This window comes from Anthonomus grandis, chromosome 17 (assembly GCF_022605725.1).
Source record: "Anthonomus grandis grandis chromosome 17, icAntGran1.3, whole genome shotgun sequence".
Lineage (NCBI taxonomy): Eukaryota > Metazoa > Arthropoda > Insecta > Coleoptera > Curculionidae > Anthonomus > Anthonomus grandis.
Window position 1 is genome coordinate 1,176,698 of NC_065562.1, and position 21,078 is coordinate 1,197,775.

The 21,078-nt window shown below is 31.1% G+C and overlaps 1 protein-coding gene across 1 annotated transcript; it reads left to right on the forward strand.

Annotated features, from left to right (window-relative positions):
* Positions 1 to 14,755: 14,755 nt before the first annotated feature.
* On the forward strand, positions 14,756 to 16,876 carry LOC126746359 (zinc finger MYM-type protein 1-like). Its single transcript, XM_050454585.1, has 3 exons — positions 14,756 to 15,061; positions 15,394 to 15,599; positions 15,668 to 16,876. The coding sequence occupies exons 2-3, from the start codon at positions 15,407 to 15,409 to the stop codon at positions 16,693 to 16,695; spliced, it is 1,221 nt and encodes a 406-aa protein (XP_050310542.1). The 5' UTR covers positions 14,756 to 15,061; positions 15,394 to 15,406; the 3' UTR covers positions 16,696 to 16,876.
* Positions 16,877 to 21,078: the final 4,202 nt, after the last annotated feature.

A 21,078-nucleotide genomic window follows, 5' to 3' on the forward strand; every position in this document is an offset into this window, starting at 1 on the left:
GGCAAAAATAAAGAGGACTAAACATGTAAAAAATCAAATTCTGAACAATTTTGGTTCCTACCTTTTTTCCCCCAAAATCGATATTTTGGAAATTAAATCTGAAAAACGCAACAAAAATTCAGAATATTATCATTATTATATAATTTATTTTCAACTTTATATGGCATAAATGAGGAGGACTAAACTTGTAGAGATTCAAATTCTGAACAAGCTTAGTCCTTTTCATTTTTACCGTAAAGTTGAAAATAAAAGTGAAAATTATATTTTAAATTTATTGCCTTTTTCAGGTTTAATTTCCAAAATATCGATTTTGGGGAAAAAAGGTAGGAATCAAAATTGTTCAGAATTTGATCTTTTACATGTTTAGTCCTTTTCATTTTTGCCGTAAAGTTGAAAATAAATGAGATAATGAAAATATTTTGAATTTTTCGCTTTTTTCAAATCAAGTTTCAAATTTTCAAAATATCGATCCTAGAAAATAGACCGTAGGTATAATAGTTTCATAATTACTGGTGGCTGCAGTATTAAGGCTGCGTAAAATACCTTTTTTTTATCAAACTTCTTTAGCTATTAGCATAATAACGGCTTGATGGAATGCATTTAAAGTTGGTAGGTGATCTTGCCTAATACAGGCCTTTAAAAAGTTCTATTAAAAGTTTCTTCTAAAATTAATACTTGGGGGAACCAATAATTGACCCCTTAAAGATTTACATGGGATTTCCTATATGTCCTAAGCCGATGCATCACCCGGTATATACAGAGCTAACAAACTACAAGCTAATCTACCCACTACTCACCTTTACTAATATTCAACCCATAATTAGAGAGGTTTTCAACCTCGTTTTCAATTAATGGTACATTTTGCCTTACTTGAGCTGAACTGCTTGCAATGTTTAGTTCTTGGCTTGGCTCTTGGTTTAGCCAAGCTATTGGAACTGCGTTCTTTTGGAGTTTGTAACTTCTTAAGTCCACATAAGACTCTCTCTTGAAATGTTTGCTACATACTCTGAGTTTTGCTATCCACGCGCCACCTACGTTTCACCTTATATCGTCGGCTAAATGCAAAAACTAGGCAACTATTTTTTGATAGTTTCGAGAAAATGGGCAAAACATTATAAGCGATATAATTAGAACTGCTCTGCAGTAAATGTATTTAATAAAATAGCTTATTTTTTTTTGTAAGTTCTTTATTATGATGAAAACATTACATTTAGTACAAAATTAAATATATATATATATGTATTATGCAAGGAAAAATAAAACTAAAGATATCTACTTTTTGCACTAATTTTTTTCCCTCTTTGTATGTACCTGTACGTGAAAGAGAGGCACAATACATATTTAAAATAACGTAAATTAAAAGTTTTATCCTTTTATGGTTGCTTAAAGTAAATAAAATTGCTGTGATTAATCATCTTCTTCTTGTTCCCTCCTACCGTGGGGTAAGTTATGGTAAAAATCAAAATAATCACGACTTAATGCTGGTGGGTTTGTAGAAAACAATGACATTAGGTCATTATATTTTTGCTCAGTTATGGGATGGCCCTGTGGATCACAAGATTGTTGTCACATTGACTGCCTACGTAAAGTTTTTTTTTTACAATCCACCTGTCTAAAGTTAGCTTCACCAAAAGACTCTTTGCACTCATATTGGTAAGCATTTTCCTTTCTAAAGCGAAACCAGCAGAGCTTTTGAAATGAAACAGGCTCATTATTAATATCTGTTTTTCTCATGGTCAACTGGCTATTGGCAAATGCGTCCCAATCAAAAAAATAATTGCCCTGAATGTCATGAATTGCATAGGGCTGATCTCCCCTGAGTGCATTGAGTCGCACTCCATTTTGCTGTGACCAGGTGTCAAAAATTTTAGATGGATCGTTTTTAAATTGCCTATTACTTGTACTGCATGCATGCACATTGCAACAACGTACTTGTTAAGGTTTTGTCCACCACATCTATCACTAAAACACCTTATTTCTTCTACAAACTTTGGCGAGGATTTAAAATATCTAAATAAAAGACTCGCTATTTCACAACTACCTCTACCTCCTTGGCCCTCGTGCCACATAAAAAGTCTCCTTTTCTGTTACCAACGTTATAAATTGTAAAGTTATAAGTGGCTAATCGAAGTTTGTAAAATAAGGCATTGTTCGTGGGGTCACTAGGACTAAGTAAAACTTGTTGCAAGTCAAAATTGCAACTGACAATTTGATCATTGGTAAGGGCAATTTCTTTGTCCGTACGTTTGCTCTCTGGCGGATTCTTTTAATTGTTGATGTACTTTAAAATCATTTGCCTCCTCGTCAGTTATATTTTCTTTATTATTAAAAGCCACACAGATTCGACACTGGTCTTTTCTTGCCCGATGAAATCCTAAATTATAGTTATCCTTAAAAATATTTCGATAGATCGATAACTTTGCTTCTGGCCTTCCATTTTCTCGACACCACTGGACATACATCCTATACATTGTAGGCAAATTTAAAAAAGAATCCAAATATTTTCGTTCAATATCAGCTCTGCAATAATGAGAGGGAACACATGGAAAACTTTCTATGTGTGACTTTATGTCTTGAACTAAAGTAGGATTCAAGGTTTTACCCTTTCCCTTTCCTCGGCCATCAGAAGCTGAAATATTTTCGTTGGATCGCTTTGCCATAGCAATGTCAACAACGCCTTTTTTTATACCTAAAGTACTCAGAAACATGGGCTTGCATACTTTTCTTCTTTTTCCATCAACGAGAAGAAAATAGCTGATTGAATACTTCCTTTTAGATTCGTGCTGAGTTGTTCTAATTTTTTTCTCGGTTTTTTCCGAATTAGAGAGAATAAAATCTCGTTGGCGCGAGTAGTTGCCCAGCCCATAGTATGCGTTAAAGATTTGAAGCCGTTGAGCCTCAGGGACATCAAAACATTTGAGCCGACAAGATTTTTTGCAGGGACCACCCATTTTAGCAGCAGGTTTTATAACGCCTTTAACTGATTCATATTTTTTTCCCTCATCTCTGTTTTTTTTCCTAATATTTCTTTTCCAAAATTCTGGCCTTTTTCTTTTCCTCCGAGGTTTACTAGTTACTTCTGGTTTCTCTTTTTTCTTTTCATAATCAGAGTTCCCTGCTAACGTGCAGTTATCTAAAACACAGAATTTTTAATAGTGCATGATAGTTGCTATTACTAGTATAATATTATACCCAATGGCTCCTACTCAACGGTTTCTTCATTCACATTACCATGATTTAATTCAAGTTGGTCTACATTAAACGTTTCTTCAGTTATCTCATGATCCGATCCGTGCATGGAATTATTGACCTTATCTAAAGAAAATTCAGTAGGGCTGTTAACGCAATTAATTTCGCCAAAATCTTGCAGATATTGTTCATCTTGATTGGCTATAAAATCTACAATAAAAAAAATTAGAATACTAACACTAAAAAAAATTTGCATCTACCTAATAATATAACTTCCTCAGCAGATGCTTGTACTAATGAATCATGACGCGGGCCAGCTATTAATGTATCTTTGATTTGACACTCGTCTCCATTTGAAGAAAGTCTATTTAGTAGGTTGCCTTCAGTACCAAAATTAGTATTAAAATCCAAGTTTTCTTTAGATTCACATTGGTTTCCGATAGTCGTTAAAGATTGGTTCATCGAATCTAGAATTTAAAATACTTGCATATTAAATCGGTACTTATTTTTTCATTAATTTAATAACAAAAGCATGAGGCCTTACCATTTATTTAGTTATGTCCAATATCTTTACTTATCTTACGCATCATGTTACGCATTAATTCTTTCACATTCACTTTCTCTTTCACATTAAGGCACACCAATAAGCAATTGGAAAATGTCAATAGGCAATACGCAATATTATTTAAGTTCCCTGTCACATTAAAACAATAACAGTATTGCCAGAATTCTCTGACCATTATGTCATTCGACGACTCCAAAGACACAAGAATTTTCACTATTTCGACAAAAAATTTTATAAAAACCTGTAACGGCGCAAATATTTTACGCCTTTTTAATAAAATAAATAAATAAAATAAAATAAAATAAGTACTATCAGTATCAGTACTAACAGTCTAATGCGCAAACTTCTCACAGCACTATTTGCAAAACCGCAATATTTAACGCTTTTCATGGTGCATGTATCGCTATAGCAATAATATCGCTGCAACAAGCAATATTTTTGGTTCAACCCAAGTTTAATGTAAAATTGCGTGTTGCCTATTGCCAGATTGCTTATAGCTGGTTGCCTTAGCGTGAGAGCCGACTAAATCCCCAAAAATAACACGCAAGCAAACTACGTAAAAACCGTTGAAAAGAAAACATAATTCTAACCAAACTTATTTTTAAATACAAGTTTTAGAGTTAAAAATTGGGAAATATAAATCGCCTATATAACATTCAATTACCTTCATCTTTCGGATTTGCCTCAAGCACTAAATTCACCATTTTAACACCCCTAGAATTCATTTTGGACTGTATATTCACTAAAAACGGTCTACATTGGCAAACATAAACAACGGAAATAATTACAAATATTTACTGCAATAACATGATAACTTTAGATACCTACTGTACTTGTCGTAAATTAAGCCGTCAAAGTACGATAAAAAGTGTATATCTTAAGTTATCCACAAATACCGTAAACAAAAGTTTTAAATATTTTGGGCAATAAATAGGTATACGAAGTTGCCTAGTTTTAACAATTAATTTAGCCGTGAAAGTTTATGTAAAAACTAGATATCTTCAGTTACCCATTATTTGCTTTAAAATAGGGACCTATTATTTATGTACAAAAAAAAGGAGACTTAAGATGTCTACATTTGTTTTTGAAAAAGATCTTTTATTTAGAAATTTGTAAGGGTATCTTAAGTTATCTGATTTTAGCATTAAAAAGAAGAAACATATTTATTTTATCTACTTTTTACAATATCTAATAGATGTCGCTAATTTAAAGTTAGGAGTTATCCAATTTTTGCATAAATTTCTTCTCAATTCAAGCATATTAAAACATAGATAACCCAATAAACACGAAGTTTTGAGTTACCTAGTTTTTGCATTCAGCCGACGATATTATGCTGACAAAGATAGTGCTATAGCAAAATATGTACCGTAGAATGAAATAGAAAAATCGGACAAATTTTAGGAGCAAAATACTTCTCTCGGGGTTCTCTCTGCAAATAATACAAACTGGAATTGCATTCGCTTGTCTGACTCTGACCAAGAAAATGCCCGGTATCGGCGCGGTGATTCCCCGACGCGACGCGATAGAAAATAAGTAAAGCAGTTTTAGAAACGAATATTATGCATAGGCACTGAAATCATATTTATTACACCTTTCGTTTAATTTTTTTTAATGTTTTTTATAAGTTTATGTTATTTCTATTTAACATTATCGTTTTGAATTGTAGCTAAGAAATCCCCAGATATACCGTTTTTTGTAAAAGTTTTCCACAAACCGCATGAAAAATCCCCAGATCTGGTGAAGATTCCCCAGACCTGGCAACACTGCATACTTGTGTCTGGGGAGTAGATGGTCACAATTTAAAAAAAGTGGTGGGGACGCACGTATTCGAACGAAGGTTCTACCGGTGTTGCCAGATTGCAATTATTTGCATTAAGATCATAGAAATTTGGTGATGACTGTTATAGCATGTCGCAAGATTAAAGTTATAAAACAATTTACCTTAATTATTTCTTTACCTTTTAATAAAAAAGTTATAAACATATTAATATGTATGTATGTACCTAGGTGTAGGTAGTAGAATAATAAATAAATGAGTTATGGGTATTATAATTATTATTTACTTAATTAGTTTAATTTATTTTGGTTTGGTTTATTAAATTTCGAGTATTGTTTAAAAAAAAATTGTTACTTAGTAAAGTTATATTATATTGCTTCAATCACGGCCAGATATTAAATATGACTCTAATATTGACCTTTTTAAAGTCTTATGGTGAAGGTCAGTATTTTTAAAAAACCCCTGGATCACTTCGAAAAAAAATATTTTTTTTCACGAACACTATAGAAGAAAATTATACAGTTAGCTAAATTATTCTTTTTTTAGAAAAATATATTTTTCAATTTACGGAAGTGTTGATACATACCTATAAAAAATACACATTTATGTTATGTATTATACACCTTATTACCTTTAATATAAGGTGTAATATGTTTCCATGTATTTTAGGTATTAAAATAGGCATTTTAATGTAGTCTGTAGGTACATACTTACATATATATGTATGTATGTATTACCTATATGAGTAATGAGTAATTTGATTTTTTAATACCAGGGAAGTGATTTTTTGGCCTATAATTTTAAATTACTTTTTATTTAAATAAAAATAAATAAAACATCGATTATAATACAAAATTAAAACTTTTATTTTATTTACATTTATGAAATAAATGGCAAGGGAATAAACAAATCTCATCAGCAATAAAATAAGAAACTAATATATACAGCGTGTTCAGATATTGAATGAATGAATGAATCTTTATTTGCAAAATACAACATTGATAATTGTACAAAACTTTCGAAATATACAATTCTGTTTAAGCATTGTCAAAGTTATACAAAAGAGTTAAAATTTAGAATTACAAATTATAACTGTACACAATAAAATTTATTATAATACACTGGACAATTAAAATTATTAAACACTAATTCTACGCACAGTAATGAAAACCGTACATATACACACAGTTAAAAAAACTTAGATACCCTAATTAAAACATTTACTTTAAAATTAAACATTTATATCAGGCCTGGCTCAGAGTACATAGGTATTTTTCTGAAATTAGACTATGTTATACTAACCTCCAGTCGAACTCCAGAAACTCCTGGGTCCCATATGGACTGAGATGCAAAAGAATTCTGTTTACCTCAAATTTAAATTTATTCAATGTCAATGTTTATATGTGCTGTGGCAAGCTGTTAAAGAGTTTTAATGACATTATTTTAAATTGTTTATGAGTGTAAGACAATCTATGTTGAGGTATTATTATGTGATTTTTGTTTCTTGTATCATAATGGTGAAGTGAGCTAATAGTTGAAAAATTACCATAGTTCACCTTTACATAGTGAAGTGCTTGTAAATAGCTGGTAGAGTTAATATATTTATTAGATTAGAAGAGATTATGATGAGATATATGAGAGATTATATTAACCACATTCAAGAAAATCCACAAGTGTTTAACTTGGGACACCCCCCACTCTTTTTTGTGGAAAAAAACTTTCGTTGAGGAACAATATTTTTGTTAGGTGCAAAAGGTTGTTTAGTTTGAAACGATGATATGGTTTTATCTCTAACAGCTGCTAATAAAGGACCAACTTGAAAGAAAGTCTTTTCGAGTACTTCCATTTCTGCTATGTTTGAAATTGTACCCAGCATTTCCTGTATGGAAATCTGGAATCTCTCCTTGCGTTTTTCGAGATCCTCACAAGAAGGTTTACTTCTGCTTAACTCACGTATAGCAGATTCACAATTATTATCAGCATCCAACTCAGCTATTATCAAAGAATCACTGTTTTCTTCAATGACTTCTAAAATAAGAAAAAAAGATCAAATAATTGATTTATTATAACAGAAAAATTGTACCTAAAAATTGTACGTAACACAAAACAAAATTACAGAAAGCTGTAGTCAGCTGTGTTTGCTGACTATCAGTTAAAATTTTTAAACGCAAAATAGCTTGTGTTATAAATTATTATGCCAATCCCTTAACAAGCATAATATGTGGATAATTAAAAATTACTATCAAACATCGATATCTGATAAGTATCTGATAACTTATAAGGTTGCTAACTAAATTAGTATTGTTAATAAGGGAGATATGCCATATAAAACCATCAAAATGGAACACTCTGTACATAATTTACCAATATCTAACCTACACCAATTCAGTTTAAAAAAATGCACTATACCTTAAATTCAGTGAAATAAAAATTTATGTTGCAGCATAAATTTTTATTAAACAAATCTGAAACAAAAAAATAATTAAATTGGATGGAAAATATGTAAGTACATATGTATATAAAAAAATCTTAATAGGTATAATTAAATAGATAAGGGTACCTAAAATCAAAGAAAAAAAAATACCTTCAGTTTTTGAGGTTTGCAAATCCTTGTGTAATTTTGCCACTAGGTGAATATGTTTACACATGTTGTGTTTTATAGCCGAGTCCATACATGAGCATTGAAATGCATGTATGCATACACCACATTCCAGACACACCATTTGACAATTTGCGCATGTAATTTCTTATTTTTGAACTAAATACATTTCTTGATTAGTTTCTGACAAAACTTCCCAACCATCATCGTAGATTAGATTCGTATGATTTTACTAGTGTCCATTTTTTTCATTGTGCGATGCCGTGACCGCATGTTTTCAATTTTGCTGGATATTTTCCCTTTGTTGTTTACTAAAATTATTTGTTAATCAATCTTAAATATCTTTCGTCAGCCAATTTTGTGAATGAAAGACCTCTGGAAAGAAATGGCATTAAGTAGATATTTTTAGTTTTTAATCTAATCTTTAATATTAAAATATGTAGTTTAAATTTATAAAATGTCAGTCTTACCAATAATCCTGTCAATTAATTTATCCCTTACAAAACGCATTATTGCAGCTATGCCTTTATCCAATCTCTTAACATTCTTTCCTTTCAGGTATATATATTTAAGTGATCGATGCATCCTTTCTAAGTGCATATTTGTATTTATGCCAGCATGTAATCGATGACAATAGGCCCAATATTCACAGTTTCCGGCATAATATTTTATAAAATCTATGCACTCTTCATCTCTAATGTCGCAAAATTCGGCTAACATTTGTTGAAATGCATTTGGGTCACGTTCAGTTAAAAGAGTCCTCAAATGTTTATAAATCAAAACCTAAAAATGTCAATGGCATCATATGTAGGTCTGTGCAAGTAACCTATTATTCACGAAATAAGGCTAACCACCAAATTTCATAACATCACGCTTGGTGTCATTGATTACGTGAATAAAAGGTTAGATGCATATTCCTATACATAATGTAGGTACCTACAAGGTAGTTTTTTGCAATCGTCATAACCCTTTCATTCCATACTTAACACTTTTTTGCATATAAAAAAAAGTCAAAGGAAAGGCGGAGAGGGACATAACATTAAAAATGACTGTGTTCATATTACATAATTAAATTTATAGAATGCTATGGTATTATCATTAACTTTAATTCGAGTTTTAATTTTCAATTGTATTTTTATTAAATATTTATGGGGGATTAAAGTTAAAGTAAACAAAATTATCCAAAAATAAAAGCATAGGTACCTGAGTTTCCCGAGACTTAATTTTATTTGGTTCTTTCTCCAAGATCTGTCCATATGCCAAGTACAATAGAGTCTAAAAACATGTGATAAGTTATTCAGAACATGTTAGGAAATATTAAAAAACCAATTTATATACCTTTTTTCTGGAATCTGCATAATACTGATGCATGTATTATAAAAAGTGTCGGCTAAATCAGACATAAACACTTTTGGCTTGAGTGCTACATCTAACTGAGCTTTCAACATTTCAAAAAAAGTGCTAATACTTGTGTATGTGACCGGTTAGATATAAGAAATCCACAAGGAAACCCTTCTCGTAAATCGTCCAACACCAGAATTGTATTCAACTCAAAATCATAGCTGTTTAATCCTTGAGTACCATCTAAGCATATACAATCATTATCATACTTTTTTAAAATATCTGGTTGTGCCTCTGTCATAATAATTAGAACAAAATCCTCCAACTTCAAATTTGGGTGATGCTCCATATAGATGCCTTGAGGTTTGTAAAATAAAACACAGTTACCCTCAGCTTGCATTTCTTTAACCCATGCATCCACACTTACAGCATCATCCTTATGTATAACTGCCATTGATTGTAAGTTGTATGCAGTTTCAATGTTGTACAAGTCTTTCCGGGTTAAAAGATGTATTCTTCCCACAGAACAATCGTAAACTGAATCTCTAACCTGGTCCAATATGTCATCAAAAGGGATTTTTAAAGCAATTTGTCTAGCTAGCTCTTTTCTTCCAACAAGAGTCAGTGTTAGATGTTTTAAATCATTTTAATGCCCTACATGGGTACTAAAAAAATTAATAACACATGTTCCATCACTATTTGAAGATTTTTTGACCATTCTTGAAGGACAAAAACTATTAATTGTGCTACTGCCTTGTATTTTTAAACATCTAACGCCTTTTCCTCGAGGAATGTAGTATCCAGAACGATGGCAGTAAAAGATAGTACTCTTATGAGTTAAAAATGTTTGAGTTCCTTTATTGACATATTTTGTCTTAGTTTCAAATTCCATTTTTGGTTTCCACAAAAGAAATTCAGCTTCACTTGCAAATGTATATCTATTCTCAGCAAATGAAATATCATGACTAATTTCAAAATGTTTTATAATTTCATTTCGAAATGTAGCAGAAAAATCGCACAAAGGGCAATGTTTAACAGATGGGTTCAGGGACCGTCGACATAAAGGATAGTGGATTTTGCAAAAAAAAATTTCATAAGAAAGTACTTATTTTAACTAGTAAATTAAAAGAAAAAAAATGCGGTAAATGCACTTTTGTAAGAATTATTTTAGTTTAAAATGGGCAAAAATTTACTTATGTATTCTCTTTTTATTGCAGCTCGTTGGTTTCGCCAACATTATATTCGATCGAATTGAAGCGACGTTGTCAGATTGCAAAAATATTTTAAAAGTCGCATCGTCACGAAATTATAAGATTAATTATTAGATTCTCTATTATAGGTATTAAGATTCTTGGATTTTGATAAAAATAAAAAAAAAACTTGACGTAAATAAAAAAGGGGACTAACGCTAATGCGCGTTTATAATTTTTTCAGACAAAAGAAACCAAACTAAACATAATGTAAATAACCATTCATTAAACGTAAACTTTCTTATAACATAATCAAAATTATTAATAAACTTTCAAACATTTTAACAAAAATTTTTAAAAATAAATAAACTACAAAAAAATACACGGTGGTAACGGGAGCACAAATACAAATTAAACATAAAGAAAAAACATATTAAAGTGTATAAGAAAAAAACCCTTTTTAACATAATCAAAATAAACTACAAAAAAATAAAAATACAGAGTGCTTCATAATGAATGGGCCACTAACCCAAACTCAAAAAAAAGTTAATATTAAAGGGTTATGCCAAACCCAACCCAATCCAATCCAACCCAACCTCAATCCCCTTATCACCGTTTAATATATGTACAAGGGGCACGGGGCATACATGATAAATGAACGTCCGTTAATAATTTATAAATAGACGTTTATGTTTTACTATAGTCTGTTGTACTATAGCCCATTTATTATGAACCATTGTGTATAATAACAAAAGAAGAGCAAAATTAAGAATATTTTTCAGCAACATGGAGAGTAAAATTATAAAACCTCTGTTGTGCTGTAGTTCCAAATATTTGCCGCCACATGAACAAGTCAATATACTCGGGCAAAAATGGAGATGCCATGACCCCAAGCCTTCTTAAGTACATTTTCAGAAGACTCCAAAATCCCTCGACTTGGTTTGTGCACACACCTGTATCGGGATCAACAAAGAACCTCGAATGATTGACTGACCGATAAACGTATCCCATCCTATTCAGCCTTTTATATGCATGCCATTCATCGGTCCAAATTTCTGAACCTGGCCTAACAATGTTCCGAATTATTGGTATTAAAGTATCAGCAGATCTGTCTGGAACATACCGTACAAAACCCCTTTTTAATGTGACATCATAAATCCCAATGACCCATTTTTGTGCTACGTGCCTTCCCCTATGATACTTTCTACGGGTTATAACGGATTCGTCGATTTGGACGACATGTCCTGGGCCTCCCACTAGAAAAAGATCGCCCTGATCAGGTTGTAGTATCTTCCATGTAGCAATATCTCGACAATAACGATATTGTTAAATCACCATTACTCGACTAACATTTAGTGCCTGAGCTGCGCAACCAGAACGAATATCGCATGCCCAAAGCCACATTAATTTAATTATTGTGCGAACGGGAACTTTACAATTTTCAAAATAGCTTCCATTGAATATTGAGTAATCCTTGTGGCATTTTGAACAGTAAAATGCCGTATTTAATTAATTAAAACCATTTTTAATTCTTTTAATGCAGTAACGCCGACAATTTCTTTTAACGCACCTATAATTTTGTTCTAATAAGTTACATTCTTGTAAATATATCACAAGATCCTCGTCACTTTTGTTGCAAATATCATAAAATTTATCTAAGTTATTCACATCCAATGGTTAAGTACTTTACACATAAAACTTTTAAGAAAATACTTTAAGACTTTTAAGAAAATACTTTTAAGAAAAATTGACGCTCCTCACTTATCAAAACAATAAAACGTTTTGATAGAATTAAAAAGTAACTAAAAATAACATACAGGCTAATAATCACAACGGCAACGTCGCCAAGAGCGTCGGTAAAACAGCGTCAACGTGACTAACGAGAGCAGTGTGGCCAGATTTCTCAAAGCGTTGTTGTCAGATATACCGAAATTCATCGCCCAAAATCGCCATTTTCATTTTTAACCTCACCAATAGAGGGCGCGCGCAAAAAAAACATTCTGTTATTTCAAATCATTTATTGTTTTCTTCATTTCACAAAAGCCGTTCACAAAATGTTATTACGTCATCAATGTCGTCATCAACAGAATTATGTTCATTTTTCAATGTTACTGAAGGAGAATTATTATACATCTCCTTAGAATTAAATCTAGAAAACATATCTTTCGTAGGCTCAAAAGATTTGCAGCATATTTGCCTAACATAAAAATGATATCGAATTAAATAATTTTAGCATCATTTGATTTCTTATTTTACATTTAACTAAATTCATTATCGAGAATGTTCTTTCCATGGCTGCATTCGAGGATGGCAACTAAGAAAGGTAAATGCTGCATTTTTTTGAGTTGCAACTTTTTTCCAAAAAGTAAGACCGTCGTCGGGTATTTTTCCATTAAATATTTCTCCCCAGTTAATATTTAATAAATTTCTATACTGGGCCTCCATGTCAGCTAACTTTTCTGAATTTGCATACATTAAAGGTAGGTCTCCAAACTTCTGTCTCTTCTGGTTTAAAATCACAGCAGGACTAAAATGTCTTACTTGGAGAAAAACATCCAAATGAGTAGGCATTCTATCAATTAGTTGTTTAAAAAGCTCCTGTATAAATTTAAAACATTTTTTCTTTATATCTATTATTTGTTCCTCATTTAGGTTGGCTGGAATTATTTCTTATTCAAAGAAGTAACCAAGATCACACGAGCCCAAGTCTAAATAATGTTGATCATATTTGATTGAATTCCTTAACAAGTCCAGATTTTTATCAAGATGTTTAATTATTGGTGGCTTAGTAATTTGTCCTGCTAATGACCATATTGTTGTTATACATCCTCAAATGCTTTACCGAAATCCACATTTGCACTTTGGAAATATAAATTAAGGTAATAAATCTGCCGTAATATTGGACACAAAAAAGTTAGATAAACCTTGTTTGTCTGGTTTTTGTATGCAATACTTAATAATTGTGCAGTGTGACATCTTTCTTTATCAGCATTTATTGTAAAAAACGTTTCTAGTTCCAAATATTGGGCCAACATGTTGTCCACTGCCCGGTATCTCGACAACCAGCCAGCGTGTACCAGATAATTTAGTGAATTTGTTATCATTGTTTATTAAGTTAAATATTTCCTTGTATTTACTTTGTCCTATGGTACTATTTTTAAGAGCGTTCATTACCCCTTAATTTCTATTACATGGATAACTCTTTTGCTTTAAAAGATATTTTGATGAGATCTTCACTAGTATTTTTTAAATATTTAGCAGAAGATGCGAAGTTATTTGTTTATTTTTTTTTAAATATTGATATTTTTCTTTTTTATAAAAAAAAATATAAAAAAATAAATAAGTTCGCCTCTAGTAAATGCGTTTTTAAGAAATTAACCCTAATAACATTTTATGAAATTTTTAATAATAAACCTAGCAAACGTGTAATAGCAAAATATGGCAATTTTCATCAAATTTTAGAATATTTACTACGTCTCGGCATACTTGGCAGCATTGCTTTATGCTTTATCGATCCAAGATCTACTGGCGAGCGTCGTTCCCGTGTCACCCCAATGTTAAAAAATATCAATATATAGTAATGTAATAAATTATGTAGGTTGAATATTAACAAATACGAAAAGTTTGGACTACCTGATTTTAGTTATTTTTTTAAAACTGTGAACTTCAGGGACGCCGGCTATTCAAATATAAAACAGTGTTAACAATATTATCAAAAATTTAAACGAAATTTTGAAATTTTATAAAAATATAACATACTTATATAAATACGAGCGATGCAAAAATGCTCTCAAAACCGCAAAAATCGAAAATTGTTCTAAAAACCGGCAAAAGGTGGCGTAGGTATATAACTATCTACAGTCTGTATATGACAGACGGAGCTCTGGCTACGCGGCATGGGTTTGGAAACGCAGTAGTAAATAAAACATTCATTGAATGCCCATTAGCGTATATGCAATTTTCAAATAATAATTTAACTTTTAATTTTAAAAATAGGTAATTAAATTAATGTTTAAATTTAAAGAAAAACGAATTTACTCTATAACTAACAAGTTAATAAACAGAACAATCTTAAACAGAACACTGAACGAAGTTTAAAATCACATCTGAATTAAAACGCGAAATGCAAGAAAACTCCGCCACTGAAAATTTCAATAAATGTCGATATTGACGATATTACACGTGGACTCACAAGGCGCCTCTACCCGATCGCAAGACGAATAATGTCTCGCATAGCAACGAAACATCAGAGGGTTTTCACCAATAGGCAGTAGGGTGCGATATTGGGCAGTCTTGAACACCGGCTTTTGAGTAGTGTTATTGTTATTTTAGTTTGTTAATTTAGTTAAAACTGTGCAGTTTGGTATTCGGTATCTAGTTTATCCTGTCACTCACAACAGGTAAGTTTGCTTATTTGCTTATAAAATAGGTATTCCTGCTTCGTGCATATATTTTTTAATATATTTTTGGGGAAATACAGAAAATATTTTATATTTCTCTCACACAATTTTTATTAAAATTTGTGGTCGTGTGTTACAGAAAAGTTTGTTGTTGGTATAATTTCAGTGAAAATGTTTTACCAAATTTTGCCGTGTAAGACGGCTCTTACAGTATTGCCGCTTTTAACCGGATATATTATTTCTATGCTCTTTATGCCTATTTCATTTTTTTAAACAACTAAAAAACTGTGGTCTAAAACTTACAGCAATATTGTTAAATATTTTTTTTTTAGTTGTTTGCTGAAAATGGATATAAGAAAGTTTTTTAAATCTAAAGCAAGTGGGAGTAAGGCATCTGAAATTACTGATGGTAATGGTATTAATAATGCTAGCACTAGTGGTAATTGTGGATTACCTGAATTAGCAACTGAGGCAGCTAGAAAGAAAAGTAACACTTCTGAGTCTGAGTCACATACTGCTGAAAATTTAGGTTTAATAGGTAAAAAAATAATCAAAATAGTACAATAAAAATTCCAGTTTGACATTAGGGTTACATTTCTTTTTTAGAAACTATTTCATCGACTAAGGATGTCTCTCACAACGAGGAGGATGATATTTTCTATCATAAATTAGACTTGGGCAATTTTATTAACCCGAAACTCCCACTACCGGATAATATAAGAATTGATGTGATTAAAAATCCTTTTAAACCAAGTATTAATTACAATTTTAAGGGTGACTCAAAAGAGGGAAAAAGGGCATTTAGATACGAATGGTTTCAACAATTTGAGTGGTTGACATATTCCTCAAAATTAAAAGGAGCTTTATGTAAATACTGTGTAATTTTTCGACCTGTAGTAAACAGAGGTGTACAAGGAGCGTCCATTGTAAAGCCTTTTATAAAATACAATGATTTTATGGCTTCTGCAAAGGCTCATAGTTCCTCCGATTGGCACAAACAATCAACAATCAAAGCTCAAAACTTTATTAAGTCTATTGAGCGATCGGTTCTTCCTGTCATTGAACAAATTTGTAATGCAGAGCGACAGCTAATAGAGTCAAATCGGAAGAAACTTTTTCCAATTATTTCTACTATAATATTCTGTGGGACACACGACTTAGCTTTACGTAGCGCAACAAAAGGTAACTTTGAAGACCTTTTAGATTTTAGGGTTGAAAGTGGAGATGTTTTACTGACTGAGCATCTAACCACTTCTAATAAAAATGCAAAATATACGTCTCATCAAACACAAAATGAATTGATTTCTATATGTGGAGAAATACTTAGAAAATATATCGTGGAGGAGGTTAATTTTAGTGACGGATTTTCTATTATTGCTGATGAAAGTGTCGATATAGCTGGTATAGAACAAATTTCTATCGGAGTTAGATTTGTAGATAATACAAACTGCATAAGAGAAGAATTTTTGGGATTTTCCGAACTGTCGTCTTTAAATGCCGAAGGAATCGCCAAGACAATTTCAAACTATTGTTTAGACAATGGTTTAAACATGGAGAAGTCGGTTGGTTTAGGGTTCGATGGCTGTGCAACTATGGCAGGACATGAGAATGGTGTACAAAAAAAAAAAGGATAAATATCCAAAGGCAACGTTTTTTCATTGTGCCTCCCATAAATTAAATTTAGTAATTAATGACCAAAATAAAATGCAGGATATTCAAAACACAGCAGCCACTATTAAAGAAACCATAATTTTTTTTCGAGATAGCCCTTTACGAAGAAAGTACGTCCCTAACTTACCATTATTTTCTGAGACACGGTGGTCGGGTAAATATAAATCCTATCCTATAAATCCAGAATTTTTGCTTCAAATTTTGTAGATATCACGAACGCCCTTGAAACACTAGCTTTTAGTTCGGATGTTAATGTCCAAACTAGAAACAAATCCAATCAACTTTTGACATGCATATCAGCTTCAAAATTTATTATTTGCTTGTTTATTATGGCAACATATTCAAGTAAATTGGAATCACTTTGTAATATTTTACAATCTAAAGATATGAATTTACTTTCAGTGAAAAGACATTTAGACGATCTTCTTGACGTATTTAAATTACATAGAAATAATCCTGATAAGTATTTTCGTGAAATATACGACAAGTGTGTGGATTACGCCAATAAAATGAAAATAGAAATTAAGATACCGCGAATAGCTTCTAGGCAAACGCAAAGAGCCAATTATTTAATAAATGGAACGGAAGAATATTATAAAGTGTCCCTTTTCATTCCATATATGGACTCTATTATTCAGTCTATTTCAATTAGGTTCTCGGACGATACCAGCACGGCATTTTTACTTTCAGAAATTCATCCAAAAAGATTGGGTGCGGAAATGCTCCTTAAAAAGGATGAAATTTCCAAAAAATATAGTCTTGACAACTTTGCAGAAGAAATTGAAACGTGGGTGGAACTGTGGAAAAAAAAACGGTTGAATATAACCTAGAATTTCAAGATATTTTGACGAACGACGTAATTTTTTTTCCTTCTATTAAAAAGGCGATAAATATATTTTTAGCTTTACCACCAACTAGTGTTACCATCGAAAGATCTTTTAGCACAATGCGACGTGTAAAAACATGGATAAGATCAAGAATATCAGAAGATCGATTGTCTGGGTTGTGCTTGTTAAGTGTACACAGACAAAAAGTTTTAAAAAATAAAAAAAGTTTCATTATTAAAGTGATAAATTTGGGCAAGACCGAAGAAGGTTACAGTTTTTATTTAGTGAATAGTTTATTTAGTATTTAATTTGTATTTACCTACTAAATATAATACTCGTAATTAGCATGTAAATTTCATTTTTTTTTATATTATTACTTTTTTAAATTTATGACCCTCAGTGGCGGCTCGTCCTTAAGGGCTGCTATTTTTGGAGGAAACAAATTCTTTGAATTTTACAAAAACGCTCGCAAAAATAATTAATTAATATTTAATTTTTTAACCCTATTTATTCTAAAATCTATGTAACCATCGCAAACTAGAGTCCATAAAATGAGAGAATATGCCGGTGACGTAAAATGCGCACAAACCCACTTTAAACCAAAAAATCAATAAAGGGGAGGCCCCATATTTCCCTGATTAGGTTTACTTGACCGTGAATACATGCATCTCTTTCTTTCACAAGGAAAAAGATAAAGTCGTTATAATAGTTATACCTCTCCGCTTTATTCATCACAGTACCCTTGGAAGTTCGATGTAGTTTCGCAATAAGTCAGTGTCGTCGCACTTGGGAACGCGTTGAGAGTGTAGAGTGTGCGTGTAAATTCAGTTTAATTTGTGTTTACCTACTTTTTTCTTCCAATTTTGGTGTGTTTTAATTTAAAGACTATTATTTTGTGTGTGTTTGTTACTACTAACGTATTAAAGGTAAGAAAATGTAGTAGTTTTTTTAAAAGGTATCTTACAGTGCAAATTAATAAACCAAAAGTGCAACTCCAAAGAAACAAAGAATTTACATTAACTTTATTTTTTAAGTTTTTTGATTTTATTCATATTGTCTGTTTTTTTTTTCAAAACATGTAAAAATAAGAACGAATGGTTATTCAAATCATTCAACGGTGAAACTTTGGTACACTATATTTTTTAAATTTGTCCCCTACTTAGACATCTGCCGTCTAACTTTGGGACATGTACCAAAGTAACCTCCATATGTTATGATTTTTAGAACAAATTCAAATATTTATTTTTTAATAAAAATTACAATTTTATATATGTTGTTAAAACTATCCTAGAATATGACTAGCTAACATGTACTTACCAGAAATTAAGAAGTTATGCTAGATTTGGATACACAAGTAGTAAGTTTACAGAAGTTTTAAAAACACCTGTTGACACCTGTCTACACTAACGATAAACTGCTCCCAACGGAATAAATGCAATGTTGCCAAACTTTTCAGTTTTGCAGAATATTACCTTATTTTAGACTTTAAGCACTAAAACTTAACGTATTTAAAGAAAAAAGTCTTTTTGAAGAAAATAATTTAAAAAAACAGCTGTTGTCCCAAAGTTACAAGCCAAGTCACAAAGTAACCCCGGTTTACGGTACATTTAACTTTTTTTTTAATTTAATTTTTTTCTGTATTATTGTATTAATCTCTATCCAAATCTATATTTTAGATTTGGCCATTGCAAAAAAATACTAATTTTTTGTCATTTATTTTAGTACTTCCCGTACTTCTGCTACTGAAAGTATGCCAATTCATAACACATCTGAAGAGGAAATAGAAGTTGAAAGACAAAGGTTAGTGCTTTATAATTATATATTATTTTATGCATCGTAACTGCTGGAAAATTAAAACATAATATCTATTTTATTTTTTAACGTGTTTTTGGTGCTTTTTTATTTCATACAGAGTAAGCCAAATGAAAAATGCATTTTTTGATAGCGTTTAATAGTACGTCAACTAAAACTGATTTTAGTTGACGCTTTTAATTAATTTTATTAAGTTACCTATATTAAAAGTATTAATACATTAAATTCCTAAACCAAAATATAATACTATAAAATAATATAATGTATAAATTCAAATTTCATGCAATGCTTTTTTGAAGATACTCGTAGGGATTTACTAAAATATTATACGTAATGAAAAAGCACTTATATATTTTTATAATAAGTTTTTCAAAACTTGATATGTTATTACTTATATTAGGTACATACCTAAACCAAAAACACAAAATACCGGATTTCGATAAATTGCTACCCAGCGTTATAAAACATATAAATAATATTCACTCATGATTTCACTAAAATTTATGATTTTTTAATTTTTAGCAGGAATACTTCAGTATACAGGTGATACTTCAAATTTCTTGGAATTTTATGTAAAATCTAAAAATCAAATAATATATAGGGTGTTTAATTTAAAATAAGAAAGTTGACATCTACTTCCGGTATAACCGGAAGTGATATCGTAATGCGGTTTTCACCGGCTAGTAAGGCTTAGTAAGGCTTTGTTCCCTGCTTTTAATGACGTAAGAAAATATATATAGTTGCATTTGACTTTCTTTAAATAATCCATCAGAAAGGGTAAGTCACAAGTAAACGCCCTCTAGTGTATTTTAGGGAAAGTAATTTGACAATTTTTTTTGGTAGAAAAAATAAAGCAACAAAGGACTTTTAAACAAAATTTGTTGAAAAAAAATCGGTTCAGTCAGTGCCGATTTTCAGCTGTTTTTATATTTCAAGATAAAAACTCCCCCCACCACTTTACTTGACATTTGACAGAAATTTTTGTAAAAACTTTTTTGTGAGAAAATTCTTCTAGAATAATAATATAATATTTTGAGGTGTAGGTTGTTAGAGATTTTTTGGCAAAAATGCAATTTTAAGATTTAAAGAAGCTGCAGCGCCCTCTAGCGGCCGACCAATGAACTTCAAAATAATTTCCGGCTTTTTTTTTTGGGCCACTTTTATAACACTTTTTTTTTCAAGGCAATACGATTATTAGGGCCTGAGATATAGCCGGTGAACATTCTTATTTGCCCGCCCGGTACATAATATGTACCCAATTGGCCCATATTTCTTATTTTTAAATGATTTGTTTAAAAAGTGAATATGGAATGGTTTGTAACAAATTATTTTAAAAAAATTCGATGAAAAGCTTAATACCTAAACTCGTGATAAAAACTAAACTTTCATTTTGGCCGTATTTTTTTTATTATTTTTTAATTAGTTTCACATCTCATGATACCATAACTGACTACGTTATAGAAGGAAGGAGAATCGTAGATATTCAGAAGCTTTTTAAAGAAATCCAGAATTTATCCAGACAGCCTCCATTTAATTGCACAATTGCAGATATGAACATTTTGACGGAAAATAGAAAAGGCTTAAAAAGTTCAATTTTACTAAAGTGCAAAATGTGCAATTTAGAAAAATACCTCAATCTGTTTACTCAAGATGAGTCTGAAAAATCCTTGGACATAAATGCCGCAGCAGCCTTAGCAACCATTTCAA